The sequence below is a fragment of the Salmo salar genome, chromosome ssa07 (genome assembly GCF_905237065.1).
Source record: "Salmo salar chromosome ssa07, Ssal_v3.1, whole genome shotgun sequence".
Taxonomy (NCBI): domain Eukaryota; kingdom Metazoa; phylum Chordata; class Actinopteri; order Salmoniformes; family Salmonidae; genus Salmo; species Salmo salar.
Genome location: NC_059448.1, coordinates 27,839,937 through 27,851,809, shown reverse-complemented (window position 1 = coordinate 27,851,809; position 11,873 = coordinate 27,839,937). Strand labels below are relative to the sequence as shown.

Genomic DNA, 11,873 nt, shown 5'->3' with positions numbered 1-11,873 from the left:
TGGGAAGGGGAAAGAGAGGTCTATGGTGGAGTGAGTGAAGGGATGGAGGGAAATGGTGTGTGTGTCCTGGTGTGTTGAGGAATCTTGAATAAAGATGCCTTTGGGCTTCAGTAGCTACTGCTATAACTTAGGTTACATAGGGACGTTGAGAAAGATGATGGTAGATTAACTGACCAACAGGCTTACAAAATACCAATAATTAAAACGGCAAGGAGATCATTTAAGGATGGCTGGTGAGTATCAAAATTCCCTCTCCAAAAGAAACACTCACAGACCCAGCAGCACATAACTATGGCTTATTGGGGCTTACTGGGGTAGCTAGAGCTAGGCTACACATTCTGACGAACTTTCGCAAAAGTGGACTTCTTCACATCTAACAGAAAACGACATCTTGTGGTCGTCAAGCAAAACTACACCTCTAAACTCAGACTTCATATATAGGACAGTTTTCCTAAGATTATTTCCTTGGCTGTGAAAAAATTACTATGAGTACATAGCCAACATTATAGCTTCCCCCCCCTTTTTAATGTATAATTGTGACATACACCGGATAGCTGCAGCGAAATGTGTTTTACTAGGTCAGCCATAGTAGTACTGCACCCTTGGAGGAAATTATCTACTGAAATATCTCAATGAATCATTTAATCAGATTAAACCATTTTTGACTTTGAAGGTTTGATTTCTGATACTATTTTTACAATGCTTTTATTTCCCACTACGAACTGGCCAACTGCGACAGGAAATGTAGTAAGAAGCCTAGAAAAAGTTAATGCCTAATATGTCAATCTGTTACTATGTATTTTCACCAGACACACTTGCAACAAATCAACCCAACTCTGAAAGTGCCATGCACATATCACAGGGAAATTACTTAAAGATGTGTATCTGTTACAGAGGCTGTGTTTACACAGGGGGCCCAATTGCTTCAAGACTATTGGTCTAGTAATACCAAGGAATCATGGCAAAGTTCCAGTAGCATGCAGGTATCACAGAAATGTAGCAATAAAGTGAATGCTTTATGCTGTTTAGATCTGTTAATATGTCTAATCACTAGACTAGAGCAACTTGAAAAATATCTACTTCCTTAAAGTTGCCATGTTTTAGCCTTGTTTGACCTTCCTCGTAAATATTTATTTAATTGAAAGTGCAATTTTGTAGTTAGCCTTGTCTGACCCTTTGGAACAGGATAGTAGTACCACCAGAATTAAGGCAAAATTGCAGTGGCCTATTCACAAGACAGGGATACCATTAGTTCAAAGTAGTTTAAGTTGGGTAGCCCAACTAGGTTTATGTTGCCCCCTGGTGGCAATCTTAAACAGTACCAGTTTTTGTAACCCACCAAAAACTGCCATTGAGCAAGGAACTTCACCCCCTATAAAAGTGATTATTCTGTGCCAGCCTATCCAACCTAATGTGCATGTAAATCAGGTTGCTTGGATAAAAGCAGAAGACAAATTCCCATCTCGCTTAGACTAACATACCACTCTTTAGGAAGTCACTTCAGGTTTACTTGATTTATGGAGAACTGCCCCAATGTGAAAGTGGATATAAATGCACTTGAACCACAATGGCAACTTAAGGTGGAAGATGTCAAGTACCAGCTTGTAACCCACCTTCACTCTTCAAAAAGTCTAGCAATAAAAAGATTGAGATTTGGACAATGAGGCCCTTGATCTACTTCCCTGGAGTCAGATTAACTAGTGGATATGATTTGTGTCCAGTACAAAGTGAGACAGGAGTTGAGAGCATTAGCCCTGGCTCACAAAACTAGCTTCATACTGGACAGACAACAAAATGTTATCCACCAATTAATCTGAGGAAGTTGCTCTAGGGTCTCAATATCCAAATTATCCATTTAAATCAAATACTAAGGTTAAGCTAAATGTCTGAAATTAGATATGAATGCACATTGTAACCCACCATCACCACTCTTTAAAGTACAACTTGATTTATCAAACAAGGCTGTTTGGTATACAACCTCAACATGAGAAAGTGGATGATATGAATGCAACTTGAACCATGGTTAACTTGTTAAAAAGGAGAAACACCTTTTATTTAAGACCATTAAAATAAATACTATACAGAACCCAATGTAGAAAAGTTGATACATTGCCTCTGTCTCAAAAAAGGTTAATTTCATAATCACATTTTAAAAATAGCACTGACAAATCAATAAATCCCCACATCCCTTTCAACCCACCCCACCCAATGACAGCCCATATTTTTTAGCTGTTAAAAAAAACAAAACATGTTATAATAGTAATCTCTATATACTCAATCATTTGTAGTTTGGTCCTTTACGTGTAAAGACCCCCCCAACAGTTTGGTGAGGTAGGTTACAAAAGTGACACCACCCTTTCAAATCAGTTATCTCTGGAAAGAAATAAGACCTGTCCTTTGAAATTCCCACAGCAGGGTTCTTGTGACAGTTCGAAACAGGGTATGGATTGTAATCCCCGCCATAACCTATTCTGCCGTGAGCGGTCAGTTTCCCTGCAGCCCCACCAATAAGCAACAGGTTTCAAACAAAAAAAATAATAATGCTACCTCACAACTTGGACTATACAAGATAAAGCAGAAATATAAACAAGAGAATAGCACAGCAGAGAGCTGACATCAAGAGGAAAACATGTCATACTCATTCATGATTGTGTTTTTTTTCCTATACAATTTTTTTATTTGTTGAAGCCCCTTTCTTAAACAAACCTTTAAATACCCATTGAGAGAATAGGGTTGGATACCAATTTCAGTAGATACATTGTAATCTTTAGAAGCAGTATTCTGGCAAATGGTAATGTAATAACACATCTCCAAGACCAAAAAGTCCATGGTATATTTTGTCGCACACTTACTGAAGAACTCAAAACACCCACTGACTGTAGATCAATGATACACTTTACAATAGTAAGAACGGTGCATCCAAAATGGCACCCTATTGCCTACTGTGCATTACATAGGGTATGTATGGTGCAGAATCAGACAGCCAGAGTCAGCATAAAAGCAAGTCACCCCCCCACGACATACACAAATGCCACTAAATTGCATCATGGGGGGGGTAGAGTGGATATCATAACCATGACTTGGATCCAGTCAAGATAGGCTCAAGTTGGAGGGGGCACAGAAGCCATTATAGTAATGAATGTGGCCTCTAACTATACGGGTTATTCTTTAACAACCATTATCAATTCTAAACTTCAGTCTGAGTAGCACGATTGCCCCAATCATGTCAGGGAGTTGAGCTAAAAAAAACACATCAAAACATATTTTTGACTTTGGAAAGACAATGGGAGGGGTTAGGTAGGACTCAAATTAGCTTAACTGCAGACTAAAGGAATGGGCCATAAAGACCCCCCCCCTCCCACAGTTCAGAGAAAATTGAGTTGGGTTAGAATACTACTAGGTCAAGGATCAGAATCATGGTGAAACAGGATCAGATTGCAGGGGAGGGATCTAGACGGATCCCAGGTAAAGGTGGTGGGACCAAGGATCCTCATTTGAAGGGGCAGGGGGACGTTTTTGTTCAGTATTTGATGAAGTGGGAGGTTGGGACGGAGATGGAGGGGGGACCTGGGGCCGAACTAAATCCTCTAGAATGTAGAAACTAGATGAGGTCAGCCACGTTCATTGGCATCTCCTCAACGGTGGTGTTGTAGAACGTCTCAATGTCCCGCAGCGTACGCTTGTCCTCCTCAGTCACCATGTTGATGGCAACGCCCTTACGACCGAAACGACCACCTCGACCAATCCTGACAGAGGAAGCAGAGGTTAGGTTGGACATTAGGTTCCATCTAAGCTGACATGTAGTTGAAATGCGACTGTGGCAGGTAGATATGACCCTTCATTACATGTTAAATGCTTTGAGCCACTGGAAAAGCGCTATACATTAATGCTATTACATAACGATTGACCATTTAAACCCCCCCCCCAATTCGTTACTTAAATCTTATCTATTGAATGAAATGCGACTGAACACCGAAAGGAGTCACAATTTCAACCAAATAGTATCAAACTACATAACTCTGTATTCAGCCAGTGTGGAATCTGATCATGAGTTCCAGAGCCCTGAGGTTCAGAACACGCCAGCCAACAGAACGCTGACAGGCGGAACTAGAACACTCAGGGGGTTCCAGAGTCAGTTGACACGCATGGATTTCATCATTATACAGCTATAGTTTAGCATGTCAAACACATCGGTGACCTGGTATCAATGTCATTTGCTTTTATGTCAACCACGTGTGAAGTCAGACATATTTCCACAAAGGACAATAAAGTGTAATAAACTAATGCTGCGAGCCGTAGTATTAGTCTCACCTGTGGATGTAGTTCTCCCTGTTGGTGGGCAGGTCATAGTTGATGACCAGTGACACCTGCTGGACATCAATACCTCTGGCCTGGGGGACAAGGAGAGAGACAGGGACAGTCAGTCTCAGGTTAAAAGGTGACCAGAGAAGACAGGCCGATGGCATTTGGGACACAGGTCACTGTACAAATAGGCACAGGTGGCCAATGACAGAACAGTCAGTCATACTGTACTGATGTATAATGGTTGAAAGTCAAGCGCTGTAAAAGAGGATTGTACTTTAAACATTGGAGGAAGCCAAACTGTTCTATAGAAATTGAGGATCATGCCAACTAATTCAACCCTTGAGCAATACCATGATACCATCTAGACTAGAGGGAGAAGTAGCAGCGGAAACATTTATTGTGCAATACTTATTTTGAATCAGCCAACAGCAAGGGGAGAAAAAAAAAGTTATTTTAGCAAAAGGTTGTAAACTGCTAATAAGTCGTGAGGAGGGACTGTGAGCCCAGTCACTGTGGAGAGCAGATTCTAGATTCTCTACCAGAGACCTTCATTCCAGACACAGCACACAAGCTGGGAGGAGAGTTATCTCTGGACTTAAATTAACAGGAAGTGGGTGGGGAACCATTACAGCGAGACACCATTGCATGGAACAGGGAAACTACTTGAGCTCGACGTCATTGCAGAAGTGACCTACCAGCAGGTCAGTGGTGATAAGAACTCTACTGGAGCCTGAGCGGAACTCCCTCATGATCAGGTCTCTCTCCTTCTGGTCCATGTCTCCATGCTGGAAGAGGACATAACATATACATCTTATCAGCTGCATATACATACTAGGCAGAGGTTATGTGGGTGTAGCTAAATGCTTGGGTTCCTAGCTCCTACAGCCTTAGTTATAGCTAACAAATATAAAAGTCAAATGTAGTTCAGGGTGAATGGTAAGCCATTACCACGTTTTGCTGAGGGGTAGATACAGGTCATACGAATCCACAAACTATGCCAATGATCGCCATGTGAGATTTTACACTTGGACATTGTAGAAAACCTTACTGCATGGTAACTACAGGAGTTGGACTTCAGGTAACATCTAAATACTGTGCCCATAGCATGAACCAGCCTATTCCTCACTGAACAGAGTTGACTGGGATGAATATGGACTCATTCTCTCTTCCCCTGGCAGATATAAGACTCAGTGCCATTAGAGGACACCGCCTTGCCCAGTTGACAGGGGAGATGAGGGCAGAGCATAGATAAAAAGAGCTATGCTACTTCTATGGGACAGCCTCACATAGCGGTGTTAATTAAAATCAGAGCAGAGTGAAGGACAATATTCTTAGAATTGTGACACTGAACAAGTCACTAAGCCCTAGGGAGTCTAAAATGACTCATGACAGCAACTCAGTCAACTTGATCCCAATTATTTATTTTAACTTGCCCTTTATTTCACTAGGCAAGTCAGTAAACATCTTAATTGTATTATTTTACAATGACCTACCAAAAGCCCTAGTTCAGTGACGGGGATTAAAAATTAAATAGCACAAAATACCACCAAGTCTAGTAAGAACATAGAGACAGACAAGATAAATTCGCAAACCAAGGCTGTAGCCCAAGTTAACTTCAAGAGAAGTGTTTATACATGCAACGATTCCCAACTTTTTTTAAAGCCTCGTTAGCCTCTTACCTAGAGCAGTTTAAGGCCACAGATATTCAGGTTCATCGTCTCTTACCAGAGCAGAGACGGTGAAATCCCTGGCGTGCATCTTCTCAGTGAGCCAGTCCACCTTCCTCCTGGTGTTTATGAAGATCACAGCCTGGGTAATGGTCAGGGTCTCATAAAGGTCACACAGGGTGTCCAGCTTCCACTCCTAACAGGTGAGACAAAGGAACAGATCAGGGGGATGACAAAGCAACGGAATATAGCGTTGATACACCAGTTAGGCAAACCCGTATTCATGCACAATATGGAGTTAGGTAGATTTGTGCTGGGTCATTATGAGTGAACCCTCCATCTAAAGTTCTCACTTTCAATTTACACTTCTCAGCTTTCTTTAACCTTAGTCTGGAAAGCCAACGCAACTTAGCCTTTAATTACTACAAGTCTCATGAGAAGTTATAGTCAAAACTAATGCCCAAGACCCAATAACCATTGTAGGGCATTTGTCCAATAGAGGGGTGTGTTTTCAGGGTGACTGTCAGATCATACCCCCAGAGCCCCAGTAACAACCAGCTGACAGAAGGCCAACCCAGGCCCAGGGGATTCTGGGATCAGTTGACACACATTTCATAAAACAGTCATTACCTTAATGGCAAGATATGGCTAAATGTATACAGTGGGGGTTTACACCATGCCTATGGTTCTGTGATGAGCTAAGGTGACATGTTGCTACTCAGTGGGGCTTTTGTACCCTTGGTTCAGTAAAGTAACCAAAAGGTTGCAAGACCAAATCCCCGAGCTGACAAGGGAAAAAAATCTTGTTCTACTCCTGAACAGTTAACCTTCTGTTACTAGGCCATTATTGAAAATAAGAATGTTCTTAACTGACTTGCATAGTTAAATAAAAGGTTTTTAAAAAGTTAATCAATTAAGTTTAACCAAATGTTCACATACCGGCTGTCAGAGGCGTTTACCATGTAAACAATCTTTAAAATGAGAACAAAATGACTGTAGGTACAATCAAAGCAAGCCTTATTCTAAACTCTAAGGGCTAAGTCCACATAAAACTCCCCCAATCCCATCTTTAACTGAACCTAGATCTGTGCCTAAGGGCAACCCTCACCTCTTTCTCAACATTGATGTAGAACTGGCGGATACCCTCCAGGGTAAGCTCCTCCTTCTTGACCAGGATGCGGATGGGCTCACGCATGAACTTCTTGGTGACCTCCAGCACATCCTGGGGCATGGTGGCAGACAGCAGCACCACCTGGAGGGGTTTAGAGGTTAAAGGCAATTAGTTAGAATTAATGACAGATGCTATGCCCACACTAGCTACTACCTGGCAGCACCCAACTCCCCAAATAGAGCACTCACTTTAGTCACTAGAGAGAATAGGGTGCCGTTTTAGACAGCCATGGTCAACTACATGGAGGTTGTTAGGCATGTTGAAGTCAATGCCAACCTCAATCACATGAGGGACAGGTGTGGGTGACTTGTTGTAAACTGACAGGTGAGTAAGTTGTAAACTGCCATTAAGTCGTGAGGAGGGACTGAGAGCCCAGTCACTGTGGAGAGCAGACTCTAGATTCTCTACCAAAGACCTTCATTCCAGACACAGCACACAAGCTGGGAGGAGTTATCTCTGGCCCCCATACTATAGGGAGAGGGACAGTTTCAGTGTAACGCCACTGCATCAAGTTAACACTTCCCGTAAGCAATGACAGATGTTTCTAGTAATGTCAACTACAGACACATGTGGCAAATGTCTCTAGCCAAAGTTGGTACTACACAAATTGACATACCTGTGTGCTGGTGGGGAGCTTCTGGAAGATCTCGTAGATCTGGTCCTTGAAACCTCGACTCAACATCTCATCTGCCTCGTCGAGCACAAACATCTTGATGTTCTTGGAGGCTGGATGGAGGGAAGGTGTAGTGATGCCATAAGAACCAATTAAAACACGCATATACAAATATTAAATCCATCATTACTGGTAATATCACCACTAGCAATGTTAGAGGGATGAAATGCCAAATTAAACTTTTCCTACTACTTCACAACTAAAAGTGCCGAGTCATTGAACGCTGTATTCAGCCAGTGTGGAATCTGATCATGAGTTCCAGAGCCCTGAGGTTTAGAACACGCCAGCCAACAGAACGCTGACAGGCGGAACTAGAACACTCAGGGGGTTCCAGAGTCAGTTGACACGCATGGATTTCATCATTATACAGCTCTATAAACGTAGCTGGTCACTGAAACGTATAAACACCAATTCAAACTGTACAAGCTACATCTGATAGTTGAGCACATGCAAAATAAAATATTCTAAAGCCTCACTCCAAGACCAACTTCAACCGTTGATTGTCAATTAACCATTTGGGCAGACACTAGACCAGCACTTACCCAGGTATTTGCGGTTCAACATATCGAACACGCGGCCAGGGGTCCCCACCACTATGTGAGGGGCCTCAGCCTGGAGCTTGGTAACCTCGTTACGGACATTGGTCCCTCCTATACAGGCATGGCAGGAGGCGCCCATGTAGTCACCCAGGGCCAGGATCACCTTCTGGATCTATTGAGTAAGGAAAGAAATGTATTAGATAAAGGGGTATTGTTTTGAGTTCTGATAGGTGAGGTTTGTGTCAGAGGTGCGACTAGAATGAATGTCAGTTTTAGTGACAAGGTTATTTTATTCCCAATTCATTTGGCATTGGAGTATTGTGAAGCATGTGTAGCCCATTACAGGAAAAATCTATGGCCTGGTTGACTTGTACATTTCAGGTTTGGCCAGTACATTTCCTGTTATATGCTATACAAACTGTTATAATGTACAGGTTTTATAGATCTGTGCCCATAGCATGAACCAGCCTATTCCTCACTGAACAGAGTTGACTGGGATGAATATGGAGTCATTCTCTCTTCCCCTGGCAGATATAAGACTCAGTGCCATTAGAGGACACCGCCTTGCCCAGTTGACAGGGACATTAGGTTACCACACACAGGAGGCTACAAGTTTAGAATAGTGTGACATTTTTGGTGTATTATAGTTACATTTCTGTTAATTAACTGAAGTAATGTGCCCATTCCCCCAGGGACATACCTGCTGAGCCAGCTCTCTGGTGGGGGCCAGGACCAGGGCTTGGGTGCCCTTCAGCTCCATGTCGATCTGCTGCAGAATGGAAATGGCGAAGGTGGCAGTCTTCCCAGTACCAGACTGAGCCTGTGCAATCACATCATAACCTGGAGCAGGCAGGATGGGAGATTGTCATGATTTTTATATAAAGAGCTGACATTGACATACCATACACCTCCCCACTGATTACATTTACTATACCGTTAACGCCACATTTGACTGGTCTTTTCATCTGTGCCCATAGCATGAACCAGCCTATTCCTCACTGAACAGAGTTGACTGGGATGAATATGGACTCATTCTCTCTTCCCCTGGCAGATATAAGACTCAGTGCCATTAGAGGACACCGCCTTGCCCAGTTGACAGGGGGCTTTAAGTCAAGCAGAAGTCGTGACTTGAGCAGTTTTAGTTCCCTTTGCTTAAGTGAATGTTAGAGGTCTTTAAGGTGACTAGCTCATGCTTTCTTAAGAGTTAAACTCCCTCATAAGGTTTATAACATTTTAAAAAGTGTACACCCAACCACCTGAAGTGTGAGTGGTTGAATACTCACCCTTGATACAAGGGAGGATAGCCCTCTGCTGGATAGCGGAGGGTTTTTCAAAACCATAGGCATAGATTCCCCTGAGCAGCTTCTCGCCCAAGTTCATCTCATCAAAACTGTCCACGATCTCATTCCAGTTGCTCTGTAGAAAGTAGAATACACATTTATCATACACTTATGCAAGTGACTTGACTACCTAATGTTTAGCATCAAATTAAACTGATAACACGTATCAAGTTGTAACTGGCGCACTTGAATCTCTTTTGCATTCAATTTAGCAGCTGTAACAATGAAGCATATTACTCACCTCAATGATCCCATCTGGCTCCATGCCCTCTGGGCCATTATCTCTGGGAGGTCTGAAAAAGATCAAACATGGCAGAAGTCATTAGCAAATTCCCTGAGGGATAACAGTAAACTATCCTACACATTTTACAATGTAAAGCTGACTTTCTTAAGCTTGAAGACAAATATTGTCACTTATAGGCTACACTGGGCAGGCGATACTGTTCACGTGATAAATTGTTTCTGTTGGAGACGTAATTTCTACTAGAAGATCATTCAAATTAAGTCAGTTAACAGTTTCGTAACCGTTTTGTAAGTATTGCTAAACAGCCGAGTTGCACAATGGAGATTGTGTAGCGTAAAACACGTAGAGAGTGGGCGGGTGGCAATTCCCGGAAAAACGCCCATGGTCGAAAGGCGGCCATTTCTTTCTCAGACATTTCAAGATGGTCGTTTACCAAGGCCCGAATACCAATGACTGCTAGCAGCATGCGTAAGCGACGATTGAACGTGTAAAATACTTGTTTAAAAACAAATTAATTACATGTTCAAAAACGGATTTAACATAATATTCCAATTGATAGTAATCTGAAAATAATTCTGGTTTACAAGGGCTGGCAATCTACGTGTTAAGCATTAGCATGCTAGATAGCCAACTAGGCCCAATGTCGATCACTCCCGAGTGAATTGGCAACTAGATCAATATTAAAGTCAACAAATCGCGATTTTTTTTTTGAATACAATACCTATGCACTTGGGATGTGATAAATATGCCAGACAAAACGGACAATAGTAAGACAATAAGGCCTGCCATTGTCACGCCGGTAACTACGACCATGTGCGTGACATTTTCACCCCCCGCCCTTTGCTCGAGCCATCCAGCTGGACCTGGCTGACTAACCACACCATGTTGACCTTTGCCCACGATCTTTCGATTAATATATCGACGTATTTTCAAAAGTGCGGCTTATTAAAACCAGATTACAACACAGAAAAGCCACATCAAGTACGCGTATTCCGTAAAGGCCTAGGCTAAACCAGGCTCAAATCAAGTTCGTCACTCACGTGCTTGCCGAGAAGCCGGCACCGCAGCATCTCGTACTGCAAATTAGGCTAACGTTCTGGCAGCGGTTTTCCAAACATTAAAACAACCTTAATTCGTACGATTTCACAACAAAAAAGTAAAATGCTGTCGATCGATGTTGGTTATATATTACGAGTAACTCGCTTAATAAAAAAAGGCCGAATTGAGGGACCTTTACACATATGTAGTTAGCTAACGTTAGCATACGGGCTAGCCAGATATCGAACAAGTCAAATACGCTCAACATTAACGCTTTAAACGTCGCATACATTTTCAAATAGTATGCGTTACGATAATACATATTTTTTTCTAGTTGATATTACAAAATGATCAATATTACGCAATACAGTTCCAAAAATGTGCGTTCCTTACTGTACCTGTCTTCATATTCAGCCGACATTATCACAAAGGAAGAGAATGTGGCAGAAACCTTATATATACGTCTACGGTTGAGCAAACTAGCGATTTCATTGCAACAGTGCCCTATCAATCAATTCTGACTCCACCCATTATGATATATCATTGGCTAACTCATACGTCTTTAAGAAAGTGATTGACAGCTTAATCGCGTTTATTTACACTCAAGTAGGCGGGATATAATATATAACCCTCCCATCGCATGTAACTATTGGGCAAAAGCATGCTTGAAGTCAGTTTTCATTGGGCATTTCCTTTGCAACGTTGAAAGCGCTCGAACACTGATCTTAGATCAGCGTTTCCGATCATGTTAAAAACGTCAACTTTCTAGAATGAGAATTCTGAAACCGATGCAGGAACAGTGCATTTAGCACCACATATGACCAGAGCCATCCCCTGCCAGTCTTTACGTCACTCCATTAGGCTCTCGTGTGGCGCAGCGGTCAAGGCACTACATC

At 42.3% G+C, this 11,873-nt stretch overlaps 1 protein-coding gene and 3 non-coding genes across 4 annotated transcripts; all 4 read right to left on the bottom strand.

The window, feature by feature from the left end:
- Positions 1–2,023: 2,023 nt before the first annotated feature.
- Positions 2,024–11,513, bottom strand: LOC106608954 (eukaryotic initiation factor 4A-I). Its single transcript, XM_014207207.2, has 11 exons — positions 11,376–11,513; positions 9,937–9,988; positions 9,639–9,771; positions 9,056–9,195; positions 8,359–8,527; positions 7,760–7,869; positions 7,081–7,224; positions 6,031–6,168; positions 5,001–5,090; positions 4,312–4,391; positions 2,024–3,746 (listed from the first exon to the last, which is right to left on the bottom strand). The coding sequence occupies exons 1-11, from the start codon at positions 11,396–11,398 to the stop codon at positions 3,602–3,604; spliced, it is 1,224 nt and encodes a 407-aa protein (XP_014062682.1). The 5' UTR covers positions 11,399–11,513; the 3' UTR covers positions 2,024–3,601.
- On the bottom strand, positions 4,022–4,164 carry LOC123743896 (small nucleolar RNA SNORD10). The gene has a single exon (XR_006770747.1). It is a non-coding gene; the product is annotated as a small nucleolar RNA SNORD10 (small nucleolar RNA).
- Positions 6,480–6,593, bottom strand: LOC123743897 (small nucleolar RNA SNORD10). Its single transcript, XR_006770748.1, has one exon. It is a non-coding gene; the product is annotated as a small nucleolar RNA SNORD10 (small nucleolar RNA).
- On the bottom strand, positions 8,042–8,184 carry LOC123743895 (small nucleolar RNA SNORD10). The gene has a single exon (XR_006770746.1). It is a non-coding gene; the product is annotated as a small nucleolar RNA SNORD10 (small nucleolar RNA).
- Positions 11,514–11,873: the final 360 nt, after the last annotated feature.